At 31.6% G+C, this 22,204-nt stretch overlaps 1 protein-coding gene across 1 annotated transcript; it reads left to right on the top strand.

Annotated features, from left to right (window-relative positions):
- The first annotated feature begins 2,608 nt into the window (after positions 1-2,608).
- LOC107456761 (uncharacterized transmembrane protein DDB_G0289901) lies at positions 2,609-20,813 on the top strand. The gene is made up of 3 exons (XM_016074706.3): positions 2,609-2,763; positions 12,227-13,404; positions 18,321-20,813. Exons 1-3 carry the CDS (start codon positions 2,724-2,726, stop codon positions 19,641-19,643), a joined length of 2,541 nt encoding a protein of 846 aa, XP_015930192.1. The 5' UTR covers positions 2,609-2,723; the 3' UTR covers positions 19,644-20,813.
- The last annotated feature ends 1,391 nt before the right edge of the window (positions 20,814-22,204 follow it).

The raw sequence follows: 22,204 nt of genomic DNA, 5'->3' as shown, positions 1-22,204 counted from the left end.
AAAACAGTAAGTTAAAATCATTGCATCATTTGTAGGAGACGCCAGTTAATCGTGGAAAAGAGATGATCAAAACTTAAATGATTTAATTCCGAAAGTCTCGCTCTCACTCTCACTTTTCTCATACATTGTTCTGACTGATTTAATCTTGATTTAACCCACTAATGCATAACACGAACAGTCAGGGGTCGCGACCCATTCCGGTGGCTAGCTAAATGAGGGTTCAATAGACAATTCACTAGACGGATGAATCGATTCACACAAAAGCATTCTCATCCTCTAAGTATGAATACGAAATTAATTTCCTAATTGTTTCCTCTTTCGAGAGCTTTTTTACCTTATCGAAGTATAACAATGGTCTTGGATTTTCGCTAATGGATATTTTTTTATTATTTCTCGTAACTAATGGAAAGAGATGTATTTTGGAAAGATGAGACGTTTCACGCAAACAATCGGTGATTTGATTTTTTTGAAATCATTGATTTTTTTTGTTTTTTGTTCATCGAATTTTCTAATAAAAGTTTATTAGAATATTGTCAGACTCTTTAATATATTTATTATAAGAAAAACACATCTTCCAATTTTAGTTTAGATTTTCATGTTCAGTTTATACATATTTAGTGTGTAAATTAAGGAGGAAAATAATTTTTATCAAAACTGAGTTAAAGGGGAAATTGATATTCCTACAACATGTATAACAAAATTGGATGGTAACAAATCGACAATCGATGAACAGGGTAACTGATTGATGGACAACCATTTGACATGTATACTAGTACACATGAATATTGATTTCTAAACTATTGATGATCTCGGATATTCATTAATGGAAAATTTATTAAGACGGATACCGTTTAGACAAGAAGCTTCAAAAACTAATGAACAATCGATGAACAGGGTTACAGATTGATGAAGAATCATGCAACATGGATACTGCTATATATGAATATTGATTCGAGAACTATTGATTATCTTGGATATTGATTAATAAAAAAAAAATTATTAACATGGATGCCACTGTTTTAAAGTAAAATATCAACAATTTTGAAATATTAACAAATGTAGTATGGAGAAGTTATTATAGCAACTTCATCTATAAAAATATTATTATTTATTTTTAATGTTGGGACCGGAATAGCCTGGTTGACAGGGCGCTGGACTCCTGAGAAAGGGAACTCAAATCCAGACGGCAGAAAACTCATCGTCTAGTAAATGGTGACTGGTGCACGTTAAGTAGATAGGATCACAAAGTCCTCCATGTCCCCATAACAAATTATACCTCTGAGGGTACTGAGTTGGAAATTGATCGTTCTCTGGTTCAGGTAAAAATTACTATCTCTGGATTAATAACGCATAAATCGGTCAGCCGTATAACAGGGCATGACATATGGGTGTGCCAGAAGACGAATTCTTGGTCACAGATAGCGGCACTGGAAAACAAGAGCAATCGCACCACCAGAACCTTAACTGTCTGCGACAACAACATCAATAAATATGCTTTACTTCTACCATCTTTTTATGGATTTAGTCGACAATAAGTTCTCCACACTACATTTGTTAATATTTTAAAATTATCATGTAAACATTCCAATTTAAGGAAAATCATTTCTTTAGGTATTAAAATTTTTCTACCGGGCATAAGCACATTTGTGTAGGTGCCCCATTAAATTAATTTAGTTCCAGTTCCATTTTAAAATTGTTCTTATTTTACTTCAAAACAGTGACGAGCAAAAATTTCAGTCTGCCTACTACCTTTGGAACTGTATACATTTTTTTAAAATCAGTCTTTTCGAGCTGCATCAATTTTCTTAACACGTTGAGCACCGCGTCAGCCATCGGTGGCTGACACTGGACTTTCCATTTAGGCCGCGTCAAAAACCGGTGGCTGACACTGAAATTACATTTAGGCTGTGTCTGCCACCGCTTGCTGACTCTGACCTTTCACATAGGCCGCGAAAAACAGCTGGCTGACAGCGTATAACATAATATAGAACTAATAAATTTCCACTCTTTTATGGAATTGCAGAAAATTTATTTTCTTATTGTGATTCATGGTTTAATAAATTCAATTTAGTAGATTTTTATCCACCACTATTTTTAAACAATTCGTAGTAATAAATAATTCACCACTCCTTTTTTTATTTATTAATGTCTTGCTAAACCTTTTTAAACTAGTAAAATCTGTCTAATATTCGCAATTTTAGTTTGTAGTTAATTACTGTTTGGCCAGACGGGCAAGCTATGTAAAATCAGCGTGGCGCTCAACGTGTTAAAAGCGCATTTCAAAATGTGTCAAATTTATTTAACAAATTTAAAAAATTAAAGCTCAACAAAAGTTTAATTTAGTATAGAAATATTTATAGTAGATCTGAGTTAATAAAAACCATTTGTTTCTTATATCTTTTTAAACCAATTTTAAGTTTTGCCATGTATTTCCTTTGTATTTTATCATGTTGAGTAAAATGAGATTAATACATATCGTAAGAGCTTTTAGTTCAAACGTTATAAAATATTTTCTCTATTAAAAACATTTACGACTCTGAGTGCTTGCGCAAATCACATTAAATTATATTTATTATTTGAAGTTTCATATAAAACAAGGTCATTTGTTGCATGTTCTTTGATATAATATTTAAGGAAATGCATCGTATTTTAATACAGTATTATAAGATATTCATTTTTTTAGTTATGGAATCTTTCGTTATCGTTTAGGTACAAAAAACAAGATGAAAATTAAAGAATATGGATTTTTTCTTTTACACCTTGGTAAGTTAATTTGTTTGTTATATATTGCATTATTAAAAATTATTATATTTCGCATTATTAAAAATTATTGCTTTTTCACACTCATGCGTTCTCAATTTTGATTGGCTTTCATATATGTTACCGAGAATGACTAAAATCGAAAGAATGTCAAATTTCATCGGTCAATGTCAACAATCACATAGTCGCTTTGGTGAATGTCCGAAATGTTTGTTATATCCGATTTGATATTGATTAATGCGTTATTATATTTATTCGATATTTTAATATCTGCTGATGATAGATAAGGAGAAAAATCAGTGTTCAGAGTATCTGTTAAATACGTACTGGGCAATGGCACTTGACCTTAAAAAAACATTGATGTAGGGCATACCGACATTTAACTAGACCTAGTATATATTTCTGTCATTTACGAAAGCGATTATGTGATTGTCAACATTCACTATATATACATACCTGCCAACTCTCCCGCATTTTGCGGGAGATTTTATTTTTATATTTAAAGTGGTAGTAAATATATACTATTTTTTCTTTTATAAAATTAATTTTTAAATGATTTTGATCACCACTATTCTTACAAAAATTAAGCATATATATTAATATGCGTTACTATCATGGTTGTCAACTTAAGTTTTTTCAAATACAACCTATTTGTTTGTTAAAATTGAAGTTTTAATTCCATTTTAATACCACTGGGAAAAATCATAATGGAAGGGATTAAAAGTTGGCAGGTCTGTATATATATATAACATTACGTCATAAAGAAAATTCTACATAACATAATTCTTGCTGTGTGACTTCATTGAATCGTCTGTATTAAATATTCATACTCGCATGAAAGTTTAAATGAAAAATGTAAATTTAAAAATGTCTACACTCAATAATATAATTCATTTATCCAAATATAATTTACGTAAAAATAAAAAAAATTTTATTAAATATTTATTATTTTATTTTATATTAGGCGAAAAATTGTTACTTGTAATGTATACAGATTTTTTACATCATTTTAAAGTACGTTAATTTTACATGACAAAATACAAAATTTGAGCGAAATAGAGTGAATAGTTCTTGAGAAGTCGAATTTTGAAAAAAAGTCCTGTATTTAAACTGTATTTAACTTTGTGACACTGTATAATTATAACCGATAGTGGTTATGAATATTTTACCCCATAGCAGTGTTTCCCAAACTTATGACTTTTGTGTATCCTTTCTAAGTTTTTCGCAACGCTGTGTACCACTAATAAAAAAATGAATGTTTTTTTTACTATAAAAACATTGCTCAAAAGTTAAAAATCACAACTGGCTGTTGACACCACTAATTATTAACTGTTAACTCTGCAAAAAAATAGCAAATAGAAATATACGTAATTGTAAATTTTAATGACTAGCTTTGTTTTTAAATAAAAGTTTTTGACATTTCCGTTTCTTGCAAAATATTTCTTATAAGAATGTGTACCCCCGGTAAACTGTTCCCGTACCCTTGGGGGTACGCGTACCACACTTTGGGAAACACTGCCCTATAGAGATAATTTGACTGTCACCACTGGTTACAGGGCGACTAAATATAACAATTGGTGATTTAAAAATTGCCAGTCTCCACTTGTTCACTACTTTTTTTTAAATCGAAAATTCACATCATGTTTAGATTATTATATTTTTTAACATTTGGAATTAAATTATTATCTTGTAATATTCTGAATATTACTTTATTTTACTTTGATTTCATAAAATTGTTCTTATTAGAAATGAACCTTGTAATTTTTACCATATTTTGAGATATCTTTAGAGCGAAATGTCTTTTATTATTAATATCAATAGTGTTTATAATTGTTCAGAACTTTCAAATTTTTTTTTAAAAGTTTGCCTAGTATTTTAAAAAGTAGCCTCTGTCAAAAAAAGTAACAACAAACCATTGGCCATAAATAAATTTTCAAATTTCACCAGACAGATACCGCTATTCTTTAACATGTTTGAAATATTAATAAAATAAAAAATTAACACGCCGAGAAAAGTAAAAATACTGGTACGAGAAAAGACAAAATACTGGTAGAAGAACTATTTCAATATTAGATAATATTCGAGAGGAGTTAATCTATTCTCAACAATAACAATTCACCGTAAGGAAATTTATCACTGCGAAGAAGCAATTCAATCTAAAAATTGCATTCGTTAAAAACAATTGGTAGTTATGGATTTTTATTATTCCCGGAAAAAAACTAAAAAATGAAATTTATTTGTTACCAGTTTTTACTCCGGTGTGCCACCCCAGAGATGCCAACTTGCTCCCGACAGCAAATATATATTTTAAAGTGGTAGTTTATCAATTGTGATTTTGGGTTTAATAAATTCAATTTAGTAGATTTTTATTCATCACTATTTCTAAATAATTCGTAGGCTTACATAATTCATCACTTTATAGCACTTATGTCATGCTATACCTTTTAAAACGCAAGCAAAAATAGTCAAATATTTGTAAAATTTACGTTGTAATTATTTACCGTTTCTTTAATCATTTTGGCGTGTCCAGAACAGTTGGCATTTCTGCCACCCGATGAGACAATCTAGCGTAACCCGCCGATGGGTCACCCCAGCGTGAACGAGTTAAGCTAGTTATAATCAAGCGTTCTCCTGGATGGAAATATTGGTATTAATCGAGTATTTAGATAATTCCCTTTTCTAAATCTATTTCTAGTTATTTTTGCAAGTGTAAAATCTTCCATAAGGGAAATGCTTGAAACGGGGGAATTGGAAACACTAGAAAAGTTTCCTTGTAAAAACTTTTCATTCTTTGGGGTGAAGAAAAATTAAAACTGAAATTTTTGGGAAGACCAATAAGAATAGTGTCGAGAATGAGAATAAATGGAAAAAGAAATAAATAAATGACAATAAAATTATGAGAATAATCCTGTAGTTGTTTCCAATGCCATTTGCCAACCAGCAAGAGTGCTTATTGAAACCAAGCGATTTAAGGCGCAGGGTTCGTTTCTCGTTTTGCAGTGCCGCCATCTATGGCCAAGAATACGACGTCAGCCACACAGACGTTACAGCCCGTTAACTGGGCGGACCCATTCATTCATCCACTAATCGTAATTTGGAATCTGAAGCAGAAACGATCAATCTCCAATTCAGTAACCCCAGATACATAATTTATTATGGGAATAATGAGAACTTTTTGATCTGACAGACTTAAGGGGGGTCAGGACCCTTTAACGCCTTAAACGATACAATGAAATACCATATTTTCGACACACTGTAACTATCTTTGAATTTATCCTAAAGCTATGAAATTTTTTTTATCATTTACTAGCACTATTATCAATATAATTAAATAGCTAAATTCAAAAAAAATCATTCATAAAAAAAATACAGACTTTTTTTAATATAGTGAAATTTTTTTATTTTCGAAAAAGTGAGTTTCATTGCGCGCAAAGCGTACGAGTCAAATATCATCAAAATAATGTCAAACTAATTTTAAATTAAAGTTATAATTACCCTAAACCTGTGTTACCTAATATTATTTTGATATACATATATTTTAATTTTCTAAAAATTAAAAAAGTTTAAGTTTTTCAAATTTCTATATTTTTGGCACATTACACAATTATTTAAAAAAATTTTAAGAGAGTAATGGTTTTTATAGTAGGTACCAGTTGTAGCAAACCATATCATAAAACTTTTCCTAAAGTTTCGTACAATTCTATCAATTAGTTCTTTGTACGCAGTGCGCACAAGTTCAACATATCACATTTTGAGAAAAATGACTTTAAAGTTAAAAATTTGTTTTTTTCGAATACCACTCAATATATTTTTCTAAAAATGCCTAAATAAATAAAATAAATCATTTTACAATACCTACATACAACTTAAACAGTAATACATTAACTAAATTTGACTTATAAACAAAATAAAGTAACATTTCACAACGACTTGTCACATAACGAGCATCGAGTCAAATAGTAATCAACTTTTCAAACATTAGAAATGATTGATACAAAAACCAAACCAACCTAAATGATAGATTTTTGAGATTTATAAAAATCTAAAAGATGATGTTTTAAAATAAATTTTCAAAAGCAAACAAAAGATTTTCAAATTAGTAACTTTTAAAAAATTGTTTATAAAAATGACCACAAAGTTAAAATTTTGATTATTATAACAATATCCATTTTTATGTTTATCTAGAAATCCTAAGTAACCTCAAAGACATAGATATAAAGGAATAAATTTCTTACATTTTATTATTTTATAATAAAATCAATATAAAAAAAAACATTTAAAAATTAAAAGCCACCAGAAATATACATATCCCCCCCTTCACTTTTTTTCATTCTCTCATTTTCACAAATCTTTTTTTGTCGTTTCACTCTACGAGCTACAATAGACTGTTCACTAGCTCGCTTTTCAGCTTTTGTTACGCGGAGTTTATCTTGAGCATGAAAGTTTTGCTTTGCTTTTTTGTTGATTTGTAGCTCCAACAGTTTCATAATAGACATCAAAGACTTTTTTCCATCGTTAAAAACACAAACACCCATACATGCAGCTATTTCGGCAACATTTTTGCCAGCACTAGCAAATTTAGGGCAAAACTTCCATATGAGTGAGTTCAACGACTCATTTGGGTTTTGGGTCTTACCCCCCAAACATCTTTTCAAAAGAGACGGATGAGACAGATCCTTAAATATTGGCTTTATTGCCTCCATAACAACTTTAGCAACCAGCATTGGGTGCTTATACTCATGCACTTTGTTGTTATGCACAGCTTTATTATAGCTGCACCAACTATTTTCGCCTTTCGGACAAAACCAGTGCATCGGCTCTTTATCCGTGCTGCAAGTATGAGCCCATATGGCCCAAATCGCTGTTCGCATGTTGACTGAGTTATTGCTGTTTTGGCGAATTGCATTGCCATAATAACTTGTAATTCTATTTATTGTTACGTCTGTCAGTCTTCCCCGACCACCTATCGTCTTACCATCTGAAAGCCTTTTTTTGCCATATGAAGTTTTGAGTTTTCGCAAACGAGTGCCCATTCTCTTCTGTATGTGTCCCACACACTCCACTTTGGTTATCGAAACATCTTTTCCATATGGCTTTGCCTCACAAATAGCCTGGAAAGTTTTACAATCACCATCGCCAATGTATGTTTCATACTTGACGTCATATTTTTCTTCAGATCTTTGGAAAATCCTCTTCATGCCGTCAACCTCCATTTTTCCAGAAGAGCCGGCATGATTTTTCTGGCACACTGTTTTATGAGAAGATAGCCACTTATGATATCTCAAGCCAAACTTTGGACCCTTGTACGAAGCACAACCTTTGCAGAATGTCGACATTACTTCTATGTCAACAGCTTTTCCTGTCTCGCCGCCTACCAGGGTACATACGCCTATTAAAGACGTATGACCTCTGGTTTTCCAGGTGCCGTCTCCACTGACGGTTAGACTGTTTGGATTATCTGATAGACACTTTTCCTCGTTAACTGCCTGTTCCATGGATGACAAAGCAACTTCTTTTGATACTTCCAATATTTTAGAATTAATTTTATCATAAGATTTCTGAGTTATGGGCTTGGGCAAGCACATCACAGAACAAAATGTCTGCAGACTTGAAAGTCCACCACCAATGCACCGCATTGCAAAAACAGATCTTCTGTTTACTTCTGGAATGTTCTTATTCACTCCTATCAGTTTGCAGCTTTTAAAAACATCCCTTTTCTGACATGCTTGACATGTTATTTCAAAAGAAGACAACAATCCACACTGGGATTTCTCAGTCATTTTCAAGGAAGCATGACAAATTCCACAAGCAGCTACATTATTGAAAAAACTTATCAAGGAAGCAACATCAATAAGGCGATAACCATCAAAAGTCTCTTTAGTTTCAGTTTCGATATCCTTGAAACTGGAACATGACATCGAAAGCTTTTTCTTAGAAGCACTTTTAAAATCCTCTTTTTCAATAAAAACATTGCAACTGCCCACATTTACACTTTGCCGAAATTGATTTCCACGAAATCTTCTCTTTTTTGGTCTCTGACCAGATCTACGAGGATTATTCATGATTATTTATAATAAATAAATCAAACCGAAACTAGATTTTTGACTAAAATGAAAGCTAATAGACGAATGTACAAATATTAATCTAAGATTAAAAAACGCATGCAATTCGAATATAAACAAATAAAATCTGCAAAGGGTTGGAGCAGAGTTGAGTTGTAGACACTTTAAATCTCAGATTATTATTAGAAACTATAAGATAAGCCCGAAATGAAGCAATTCGCGACCACGCCCACTAAAGCAATTGTTGGTGAGTGACTTGTCTTCTAACCCTTATAACTTTTGAACCAATTGAAAGATTTCGAAATGTAAGATATGAAAATGCGCAGAATAATGCAAGGAATAAAAAAAAATGATTCTTGAAAAATCGATTTTTTGAGAGTTTTAAGGGTCCTGACCCCCCTTAAAATCCACCGTCACCACTTACTGCATAGGAAGTCTTCGGCTGGCTGAATTCGAACTCCCGTTCTCACGAACTGGGGCCGAGCTCCCTACCAACCAAGCTATCCCCACCCTTGAGTAATCCTTTTTAATCCTTTTTTTTTCTCTAGAAATGACGTTTAAAATCAACCATCCTCAAACGGTTTATTTTTGCTAAAAATCTTTTCACTTGTCGGTATCACAACTTTCAGCAGTAAGTAGAATAAAAGACAGAAATGTTAAAAACGGAGATGATAATAATCTGATAGAGGTTACATCATACTAGAGAAATAAAAATACATTTAAAAGATAAAAAGACAGAATATTAAAAAATTAGAAAATTAATGATTTCCAAAAATGATATAGTTTTATTTTATTTTATTATTGTGATATAGTTTTTATTTTTTATGTTATTAACTCTCCCAAAAATCCAGGTTAACACACAAAATACAATTATGGATTAATTAAAATCTTTTTGCCAAAGATTTCTCGGTATGGGAAGCATTGTAAATGTCTGAAAGTTTATTCATGAAAGAGTCTGCATTACTTCATCCTTTGCTGTGACAAAAACTAGAACGGAAATTTTAGTCCTGATTCTGTAAAATGGTCTGCTGAAGCCGCTTGTGGCGCTATTCCAATTTTCATAATCTCCGACATTTGGAATGTTATTTCACTAAGCTTTCAACGAAGCTTACAATTGTATAACCACCAATATATTTGACTATTTATTTTTATCTGCTTATACTATTTTATGTAGTGATAGACGAAGTACTTTTAATACTTATTTGTAAAGATATCAATACTTTACATTTGCTACCACAAGAAAAAATGATTTCTTCTGGAATTACGGAAATTCCGTAGTTGTTGGAGGGTTTGTATTCATCGTAGACTACTAACATTCTAGTGATAGACAGAATGGTAGTCGGAATACAAATTTAATAGAAAAAAAGGCACTTTATCACTGTCTACATACATATCTTATGTTTAGATGCATCACCGTTGAAGAAGGTTGCTGTGAGTCGTATTCTGTCAATTTGGAAAAAACAATTAAACTTGACACTTAGCTGCATTTTGTTTGCAATTTAATTTTTCTAAATGTTGGTGAAGATAATAATTTTTCAGTCTTCGTTGTACCGGAATGAAAGTTTAGTCAAAAAAACAATTGTTTTGAATTGTGCCAAGAATTTATATATAGTCGCATTTAATTACAATTTAAATGAATGAGATTAAACGATTAAAAATAGTTTTTGACTACGATTACATGTTTAAATTATTTGGTGTTGCATATGAACTTTTAAATCATTTATGTGCAGTGGTGCGGAAATAAGTTTAAGTGGATAAAAATATAATATATTAAAACATTAACGTAGCTACCACTAGAAATTTTTTTTACAAAAAGCATTGAAAGTTAGCATACCTGTAAAACTAAGAGTTTTCGTATGGTAATAACTAATAACTTTAATCTCATTATTTGAAGAATTTTAAAAATTAAGTATGAGTTTTGCATAGTGTACTTAAAATGATGTAGTACATACATTAGTATAGTTCAGAGTATGACTCTTGTATATAACGTACTAGAAATTAAAATACTAAATAACAACTGTGCTAAGTTCCTAATCAAGGTGTTTAGAAATCCACTTTGAGGAATATTTCTCAGTTTTTAGTTAAAAGTACTGGCAACACTGGGTAGTTCTTACAAAAGACACCAACAATGCGTTAATAGTTAAAGTTTCAATAAATTAAAAAAAAATAATTATTTCAGCCTCACTTAGAGGTAATCAGAAATAAAAAGGAACTCTATGTATACCGGGCTGTTAACTTGTAACGCTTTTTTGGAAAAAAAGCTTCTTCTAGTGGTAGATAAGTTTATGTTTCAATGCATGATTCCTTGCTTTGTAAATTTGATTTAAATCCGTTTTCCACATCATCTCATGTAAATGGTTCAAAAGTTCATATGAAACACCATTTGTTCCAACTCTATAGTGGTAACTCTTTTCAAATATTTGCAAAAAGCAAAGTAGTTGGTAGCCCTGTGTATAAGTTTAAATTATCAATATGTAATGATAGGGAAAACCCTAATCCTTATAATTTATAACAAGCAAAAATATAATTTTAAAACAATAAACTTGAATTTTGTGCAACTGTAAGCGTTATCTGATAAAACGAAGCAAGTTTGCATCACCGTACTATATGATTCTGCCTTGCCTTTACTTATCTATGTTTAATTTATTTATATCTAGTGATGCTGAAATAACTTTTAAATGAATTTCTTAATTCAAGAGTTTGAAAAAGAAGTATCCCCACTCTATTAAAATAAAATGTTAACAAAAGTCCGATAAGTCTTGTAAGATACGTATAATTATCTATAAAGAATTTCAATAGAAAATAAAATATAGTACCGTATATATAGAAGAATCCTAAAATTTTTCAAGAATTCAGGAACTGAAAATTAAGGAATTTGTGAGCTTAAGCATATCTGGGGTGTAGGATTTAAATTCTAAAGAAAATCAAACTTAACCCTTTTACGGGCCCTTTATTTCTAGTAAAGGTAAATTAAAGTATTTTTGGAATTGAAATTGTTTTAAGAACAGTAATTGATATAAAAAAAAACTCATTTAGTTTATAAAAATGCCATTTTTTTGGTGGTAAATATATCTAACATGATCTATTAGGAACTTACTGTCTTTTATTTTTCTTTATTTATAAAATAAATTCCTTAAATGCTACAAACTTCAAAAGGAATTATGTATTTTACAACTTTTATACGATTTTTAAAAGTGACAAATGGTTACCAATTTTATTCAAACTCACTTCAAGAAAGCTGAAGTTATTGAAAAATGGAAACCTAAATTAAAAGTGGTAAAACGTGGTGGTAAGTATACTTACCACGGCCTTCAAAAGGGTTAATAGTTTACTAGAATTCATTAATAAGAATTTGAAAATATTTACTTCTTTCATGACATTTAAACATAAAACTTCCATTTTAGGGATATTGCTAGTGCCTTCCTTAGGATCGGGACTAGATTGGGAACAACAAGGAGAGGATCAGTGGCATTATGATCCAGTCATATCTTACAACGCTGGACCTACAAATAATAACCAAGGTTATTCACAGCAGAACCAGAACAATAGAGGAGCAAACTGGAATCCGGGAGATTCTCAGCAAAAAGATTCCGCAGCTTGGGATAGCGGTAGGAATCAACAACAAAACAGAGGATGGAATCAACAAGACACCCAGCTTAAGGATGACGGAAGATGGAACAATCAGCCAGATAACAGAAACTGGGGCCCATCAGACACGCAATTTAAAGATGACAGCGTATCAAATGCAGTTGGAAACCAGAGACCAGACCAAACGTGGACTCAAGGTGGTGATAGTCAAACAAAGGACACTGCTAATTGGGGCGCAAGGGGTGAAGACTCGAACAGAATGTTTAGACCTGAAGACACTCAGTTTAAAGATCCTGGCTCTTGGTCTAATGAAGGAAATGATATTTCTGGTAGAAATTGGAGAGAAAATGATGCTCAAAGAAAGGATTCATGGAATGCTGATGGAAGAGGTAATTGGAATCCTGATGATTCTCAAATAAAAGATTCGGGAAACGGAGGTGGTGATTGGAATAACAGAGACGAACAAGTAAAAGTAACTCCGGCATGGGATCAGGGGGTCAATCAGCAACTTCCAGGGGCAGTTACAGGTGCTGGATGGACACCTGATGATGGCAGTAATGCAATAACTGGAGATTCATTAGGACCATCAGGTGATTCCTACGTACCGCCAATAGATGATTCAATACAAGATAGTTTCCCGAATCAAGGACAGCCACCTCTCGATAATTCTAATCGACCGGATACTTCACCAGGTATTATTGAAAGCAATCTCAGAGGTGACAGTGGTGGGGATTATGGTCAAAATGTTCCAGAAAACACTGGGGGATTCGATGGATTTCCAGCAAATAATGGGAGAGTTCCTCAAGGCAATTACAAAGGGGGTGATGAAGGAAGGTATGCAGGTGATGACCCAAGTCAGTGGCGTTTAGAAGATTCTATACCCGGAACTCCTGGTGTCGATTATCCAAACTACAACACTATTCCGACTACAGGATTTGATTGCAAACAACATGAAAATCCTGGATATTATGGTGACGTTGAAGCGCAATGTCAAGTAAGTTAACTTTTGTAATTAAAAAATAACTATCTTGTTTTTTTTTCGTGGGGAAACTCGTTATAGTCAAAAATTATATTGTTAGGTATTACTTATTCACCAAAGTTTTTTTACTTATATAGTTACTTATAGTTGTACTTAATAGTTTTACTATAGTTATACTTTACAAAGTTATACTTATGTAGTTACTTATATTCATGAAATATTTAACTTTATTAATCATTTAAATTATATTTAATTTAATTACCGATCATTATTAACCCTTTTGGGACGGGCAAGTCATTAATGTATTCCTAAGGAATAAGTATCAGGATGGTAAAAAATAAAAAGCTGTAGCTTGAGTTTGGGCATAGCTAATTTGACAGATTTATTTTTGCTTTCACTTTAAATTTAACACATCCAAACCATGTGTGTTAAAAGTGTTACCATACAATTTTTAATTCGAAATAAGTAGTGGTGAATTAAATAAATCAAACAATTATAACCCCGTCCACATTTAAACTACGAACGGAATCACCAATGGCAGGGAAATAATACTTTGCTATCTTAAAGCTGGCAGCATAAAGCAAATTTTTAAATTGCAAGTCTGCACCTTAGTTATAGGGAAGGTAATCTAATGCAAAATTTCCCATTTAAAATTTTTGAATTACTATATGAATTTATATTTATTAAACAAAGTGGTACGTAACTTTGAATCTTCGAAGAATTTTTGTTTGATTAATTATGTGTCTGTGTGTTTTTTTTTCTTCTTTTTTTTTGCTGATTTATAGCACAAAGAGGATTCCAACCGATTTTTTGCGAGCATTGGGGTGGGTCGGAGTGTCTTAAAATTTGTAACGTTTGTGCGGAAAAATTGCCAAGTATCATTAGTAATAAGTATACAAAATTATACATCAATGCAGGCCTGCCAACTTTCTAAGCTTTTTGTAAAAAATTCTTCTAGTGGTAGCTAAGTTTATGCTTAAATGTGTTATTCTCTCTTTTATATATTTGAATGTAAAGTTATATTTCGCGCCACTACTTACAAATGATTCAAAAGCTTATATAAAAAGCAAATTTTCTAACCTTCACGTATTTTATGTTTTTACCTGTCTGTGTTATCCCTGTTTTGTGTGCTGTCCTTTCTATCTACGTTTTCCACAATATTATTTAACTACCTAACATATTATTTTACTAACCCAAATAATTTCAACATCAATGGCCTTTGATTCAGTTTGTAATCATATAATTTACGGAGGTGGCCTTTTTGGCCAGGTACTCCGGTGCACCTATTACTAGTTTCCGCAGTTTCCTTCACGTATTGAAACTTTTAAATTATTGCAAAATTACCAAATATTGTGTAAGATTCAGCAGAGATGCCAACTTGCTCCGGACAGCAAATAAATATTTTCGACTGGTAGTTTATTAATGTGTAATTCTTGGTTTAATAAATTCAACTTATTAGGTTTTTATCCACCAGTATTTCTAAATAATTCGAAAGCTTATATAATTCGCCATTTTGCGATCGTAGAGCTGCCAATTTGCTCCACTTTACAAAATAGTATTTTCTAGCGGTAACGAAATTTAAGTAATTTTTAGTTTAGTATTTTTAATTTTAACTATGTTTTCCAAAACTAAATATCAAAAATTATAAGAATCATATAACATGCAACCTGAAAGCATTAATTATTTGGTTACTGTTTTTTAAAATAGGCGTAACTATGTTAATTCGCTACCACTATATTAAAATTTTTCCAGAGAGCGGAGCAGTTGGCATCCCTGGATTCAGTTATATAATTGTCTACCACTTATATATGGCCATTTTATCGCTTGATAAAATAAAAACCAATTTGTATTACAAGAGATTTTAATATGATAATTATATACAGGCATGATTTGAAAATATACGTAGGTACTTATTTACAGACATAATTGGTGATACAATCAGTGGTGAAAGCCAGACGGAAAAGAGGAAAGGCTGGTAGTAAAACCATTTCAGTTATAGCTAGTTTTGGGGAGGAGTTTACTTATTCTTTTTTTAAATTTTTCAACAATATCTACTTTATCTTGGAAAAGTAGCAGTTTTATATATATGCCAGAATCATAAAAGAAATCTTGATAGTTACAGATATTTCATTTTTTTCGAAAAAATTGCTGGAATGTAAAGTTTCACGTACCAGGTTTTTCTCTTTTCCGTCATGCTATTTAAGGGCTTTCACCCATGGATACAATGCTTCGTAAGTAGAAGCCTTAATTCCTTAATATATTTCTTTAATAATATAAGTGGTAGTTTTGTTTTACATTTTGCAATTTTATATACAATATTTTTTATCATTATGTCATGCAAACAATTCAAACATGTAAGACATAATTTTCCCGGACTAGTAATTTTAGCACAATGTCACGTAAAAATGCGCTTTTGATCTGTCTCCTTTTCATACAAAAAGTTAAAAAGTAGTAGCAAAACCACCTCGTTTCCACTCTGTTTTTCAAAAAATTTATCCATTCGTGAATGCCACAAACATAAATGGTTCAGTATATTTGTAATCTGTGCTACAATCTTTTGTAGTAAATTTTTTTTCAAATCGAAGTTGTAGCTATAGTGACAAGTTTGCAACCACTTTTATGAAACTTTAATGGTATACTTTTAAAATTTTAATCTAGAACAGCAGTAATTCATTTTTTTTCTTTTTTTGGAATACATGCTTTTTTGAAATGTTAACAATATTACCAAAAATTCTGAAGGCTTTAGTTTTATAATTGTCTACCACTCTATTAAATATTTTATTAAAAGAGTATTAACCCTTTCGCGCCGACTGTCACAAATACGTGCCAGCATGAAACCGTATCAATCAGGGTAAAAATATAAAACTGGTAATCAAAGTATTTCTTCAGCAGTTTATTTGTGGGCGGAGTTATAATTGTTTAATTTACTTAATTCACCATTACTTTGTTCAAAATAAAACTATTTAGTTATACTTTGAATTAACATTGATTATATGTATGATTAAACTAACAGTAATTAAAGTAAAAGCAAAGTAAGTCTGTCAAATTAGCAACGAGTACATTTAAGTTACCGTTTTTTTATTTAATTACAACTTGATTCTGATTTTGTACGAATGCTTTTCTGAATCACCCGTCCCCAAGGGGTTAATTAGCAATCTTGATGCTGTTGCGCAATGATTCATGGGTTGAATAAAATAATTAAAACACTTCTACACTAACTAAGATGTACTTCTATATTGAGCATTTCTTTGCAGACAATCTTTCCTTTGAGAGCAAATGTGTTGGAAGATTTTGAATTGTTTGCAGAATTCGAATAAACACGATTGAAGCATTTAAAAGCGGTGTTCTTTTTACCCATACAAAACTTGAAGCTACCAAAATTGTTAAAGGTTCCCTTCCTTTTTTCAAAATTACTAAAATTCAATTCAATTCAAAATTGTTGGTGTTAAAGATGGAAAAAACTTAATAACAAAACTTTATTAGTCATTTTTATGAATCCTTTACTTGGGTAAAAGAAAATCGTCTCTAAATGCTTGGGGCATGATGATACCAATTGTGTATTTTGCCATGTAAATTTATCCAAAACATTCGTTACTGAAACAAATATCGCTTAAAATTAGTTTGTATAGAAATGTGTCCATCCATTACTTTGGTTTCCTGCATAAAATTTTACAAATGCCAATCTTTTGGCTATCATGCCATTTGATTACGAACTTTTCAATACTTTTTCACAGTTGTCCAGCATCACATAGATTACACTGAGGTGAGCCATCACCTCCTACATCAGAAGGCCTCCCCACAATACTTCGTATGTAGTCTGTGCTGACTATTTAAAAAGTGAACCAGTTGTGCAAATGAACCCATGTTCTCTATTTAAAAGTAATTGAGAGAAATTTATCAGATATATTTGAAATTGCCAAATATGAGTATGGACGAACAAGCCCAAGCTTCCTCTGTAACATGGCTTTTATTTAATTCTTGCCCCCATAAAGAGATCCAAAATACTTTTAACCCTAAGTAGACGTTGTCTCATCTGACTGGACATAAAATATCATTACTCTTAAGTTTAAAAGTGTTGTATCTTGATATTTTATTACGTTGTTCTATGATTGTTACATGAAAATACTATATTGTGTACTTTAAATGATCGTAATTTTAATATATTTATTACCGTCATTACATCTCTTTCAGATCTTTGAAGAGTTGAAGTACATCTTTAAAAAAAATTCTTCATAGTAATAATGCAAATCGATTGCCGTTTTTTTAAAAAAAAATTTTGTTAAATAAAAAGCCACATTACGTCACCAATAGCCCATGGTGTAGCTCTAGTGAGAGGTTATGTTTTGCATCTAAAAAATTCTCATTATTAAACCTCAATTTCAACCTCTTTTACACTTCAAAAAACATAATACTTTAATAGTCATAAAAGTTGTTTGAAAATCGAAATCACACTTTTCCTAGGTGAGCTTCAAATTATAAAAGTTATAAATCGGAAATTAAAAAGGTGAAAAGACATATTTGTAGAAATATATTGAGGGTATATATAGATAGGAAATATACAGGATTTGTATAAACATTTGCTTATGCACAAGGAGAAGATATAAAATCTAACTCTTTTTTGTAATACTATTTTCATATTCTATATCAGCATTAAATGAGATGAGCTTTAAAATAATTAAAACAATAGTCAAAAGAAGAGACAGAGAAGGAAGAAATCTTATACAAAAAATTATGAGCAATCATTCAAAAATTTAAAGAGTGTACATTCTCCGAAAATCGAAGGTTCAAATGATAATCCTTAATCATTTTATGAAACAAAAATTCGCAAGAATGAAATTTAACTTTACAAATAAAAAGATTAGCATAGTTAGATGAATTCCACACATACCTTTCAGAACTGCAGAAATAATTTCCAATTTGTAATATTTCAGGTATTTCATATTTGCCAAGCTGATGGCCGCCATGACGCCTTCCTTTGTCCATTGGGAACTATATTTAATCAGCAATATTTTGTCTGCGTTTGGTGGTTCAATTTCAATTGTGATGACACAGCCATGTATTATGGATTGAATGCTGATCTGTACAAGGGTGGTCATGGAGCTCAAGGAAACTTCAAAGGAGACTCATATCCCGGAGGAACGACATCAGGAGCGGGAGGTCCTTTTACGACACCAACACCAGTAGATATTTCTGACAATGGACCTGGTTATGTAGGACCAATAAACCGCAATGATTTGCCTGACCAAAATCTTCGACCAGTTGGTGATCGAGGTGTCATTGGAGTACCAGGAAGTGGGGATATTGGACAACCAAATCCAGATCTCGGGGGAAACTATGCACCAGACGAGGCTGTTGCTCCTATTCCAGGTTCAACTCCAGGTTTCCAAAGGCCTACCGAGAGACCCGTAATTAGCGTGCCTGGAACAGGACCTGGGACTGGCGTTACTTCACCACAAGGAGATTCCAATGCATACGGACCAAACACAGATGGAAAGATAAATCGAAATGAAGGTAAGAAAAACTGGGGTCCCGATCAAGGGTCTAAAAGGAACGATAACCGAAATGGAAATTGGAACAATAGGGGTGTTAAAGGTGGTGATTGGGGTGAAAGTAACAGCAATCAAAAAAGTCGATTGTGGAATGGTGCTGAAAACGAATTCGGAAGTAGTTTAGAGAAAAGATGGGGGTCTGATATCGATGATTCCGTGAGAGAAAGCTGGAATGACCAGCGAGAGTCTTCCGCCGTTCAAGAACCTGTTTGGCTGAATCGGGCGTACGTATCAGATGTTGATGAACCCGTATGGAATAATAATCAGCCGGAATATGATGATGTTTTGGGAGCGGGAACTGCTCTCGTCTCCAGAGAATCGCCACAATCAAGGGAGTGGAGATTAGAGAATGAAGTTTCCGATGTGTCTAAGGAAAAAACGACTTCTTCATTGGAGAGAGAGCTCGAGGATTTGAGTAAGGAAACTGACTTCAGCCGCAGAAAGAAGAAGACAGATAACACCAATACCAATGAAAAGAAGAAAGCTGCTTTGAAAAATAACACTAACAAGTGGTGGAGAGATGCAAAAATGTTTCTTGAAAAAACTGACAAGGTATCCCACAATTCATCTTATACGAAGCCCCGAGAGGAACCCATTTTAGACAGTACTGACTCTTCACTAGGTGATGTAAATGTATATTTTGACTTGAACCGTGACTATACATCTGATAAAAGTGCAAAACAAAGAATATGGACTCTCTTATGAACAAAGTTTTAGTATGCATATGCATAATTTGTGATGTAAATACGTATTTTATGTGAACATTGTGTTATTTTAATTATTATTTATTTTATTGTATGTAATGTATATATAATTTTATCATTCACTTATTTTAAAGTAAAAACCATCAAACTGCTTTTAAAATACACATTCGATTTGTAGTCATATTTTCCAACTAGCTTTTAACCCCTCTTAACCCGTTTAAAGCCTTATCATGAAACTCAATGGATATATGAATGATGTCTACATCAAAACGCGGTAGTAATACATAATCGCCTTTCAAAAGGATACTTTTTACCGTAGCTTACCATTTTAGCCTTAATACAAACACTGAGCTTTGAATTCAGCTAAACACAATAAGTATTTATGCTATTAATATATCATGGTAGTCAGAACTATCTTGTTTATGTGAAATAAATCTTAATAATGAAACACGTGTACTACCACATTCTTCATTTTTGAACAAATGGAACAGTCCATTTTATAGGACACTAGATACAAATTGATTAAAATAGAGTATTCTGCTTCCGTATTCACAAAACATAATATGTTTGGTAATTTAAAGGTCATAAATAGGTATCAAAGCATTATATATTCTAAATCAAGGATGAAGACAAATATAATTATTAGTAAAAATGCTTACATTTTTCAGTAGGTGTTTGAAAACAATATTTTATGATATGACGTTATGTTTTGTAATCTAAAGGAAATAAATACGTTTGAAAGCAACATATCAAGGATTACGACAAATATTATTTTTATTTATATAATAAAATGTTTACTTGTTTCAGTATATATTTAAAACAAGATTTTGAGATATAGTGTTATATTTTGCAATTAAAAGAAATAAAACAGTGTAAAAGCAATATATTTTGTATCAAGGAATATGATAAATGTAATTTATTAGTAAAAGTACATAATTCAGTAGATTTTTAAAACAATGTTTTAAGATATGATGCTATGTTTTGTAGCTTAAAGGAAATAAATATGCGTAAAAGTAATATATTTTGAATCAAGGATTGTGACAAATTTAATTTATTAGTAAAAACTACATAATTCAGTAGATGTTTTAAACAATGTTTTAAGTTACAGTGTTATGTTTTGTAATTTGAAATAAATAAATATAAATAAAAGCAATATATTTTGAATCAAGCATTATGACAAGTATAATTTATTATTAAAACTAAAGTCGATGTTTATTTAGTAGATGTTTAACCTTTTTAACTTTTATGAAAAGAGCTCTGACTCAAGCAGCCTAATATCGTACGGGCGTGATTTCAACGCGATTTTTTAACGTTAGCATAGTAGCTAATATTTACGTGTTCTGCATTAAAATTTAATTAGTGGTATTTTACTTTTAAGTGGCAGTAAAATTTATGTTTTTGCATTGATGCCAACAACTTCGGATGCGACATATGTTTTAAAACGGTAGAGAACTATAAACTAAATTTTGAAGATTTTCGGTTAGTTTTGCTCACTTCTCAAAATGTGCGATACGACACAATAATAACCGAGCGGCGTTTGAATTAAGCCTTTGAATTATTTAGAAGTAACGGTAAGTAAAAACCTCATAAACCAATAATATATATATATATACCTGCCAACTTTTAATCCTTTCGAAGATGAGTTTCCCCTGTGGTAGTAAAATGGAATTTGAATTACAATTGGCAGAAAGCATGCTCTGTATTTTTTAAAGGGCTTTTGCTGACGACTACACTATCAGAGATGCCAACTTGCTCCGGACAGTAAATATATATTTTAAAGTGGTAGTTTATCGATTGGGATTCTTGGTTTAATAAATTCAATTTAGTAGATTTTTATCCATCACCATTTCTAAATAATCCGTAGGCTTATATAATTCACCACTTTATAGGATTGATTTCATGTTATACCTTTTAAAAAGCAAGCAAATATTTACGCCGTTGGTATCCTTGCGCTATTACTTATTAATATATATGCTTAATTTCTTAAAAAATAGTGGTACTCAAAAAGTAATAAATTAAGTTTATAAATGCAATGAATATAGGCCTATGCCTATGTCAAGTCTTTACCTAAGTGTCGGCCCCGAAGGGGCCCTAACTCATTCGTCGCAGTGAATAAAATTTAAATGGTGAGCCTAAGCTCAAAAGCAGGGGAAAAGAATATAGGCATGGGTGAAAGCCCTTATATAGCAAGACGGAAAAGAGAAAAACCTGGTACGTAAAATATTTCATTCCAGCATTTTTTTCGAAAAAAATGAAGTATCTGTAACTATCAAGATTTCTTTAATAATTCTGGCATATATATGAAACTGCTTCTTTTCCAAGATAAAGTAGATATTGTTGAAAAATTTAAAAAAAGAACAAGTAAACTCCTCCCCAAAACTAGCTATAACTGAAATGGTTTTACTACCAGCCTTTCCTCTTTTCCGTCTCGCTTTCACCCCTGAATATAGGAAAGCATACATTTCACTACCACTTTAAATGTAGAAAAATAAAATTTCTAGCCAAATGCGTAAAAGTTGGCAGGTATATGATACTTTTGTAGTGACGTAATTTTAGCTAAAA

The sequence above is a fragment of the Parasteatoda tepidariorum genome, chromosome 9, assembly GCF_043381705.1.
Source record: "Parasteatoda tepidariorum isolate YZ-2023 chromosome 9, CAS_Ptep_4.0, whole genome shotgun sequence".
NCBI classification, from domain to species: domain Eukaryota; kingdom Metazoa; phylum Arthropoda; class Arachnida; order Araneae; family Theridiidae; genus Parasteatoda; species Parasteatoda tepidariorum.
The sequence above is the reverse complement of the archived record's forward strand: the minus strand, read 5'-3'. Positions and strand labels throughout refer to the sequence as shown.

Coding starts and splice junctions, on each gene's coding strand:
- LOC107456761 (XM_016074706.3), top strand. CDS start 2,724: ATGAAAATTAAAGAATATGGATTTTTTCTTTTACACCTTG. Junction 2,764..12,226: donor ATTTTTTCTTTTACACCTTG/GTAAGTTAATTT, acceptor CTTCCATTTTAG/GGATATTGCTAGTGCCTTCC. Junction 13,405..18,320: donor ACGTTGAAGCGCAATGTCAA/GTAAGTTAACTT, acceptor GTAATATTTCAG/GTATTTCATATTTGCCAAGC.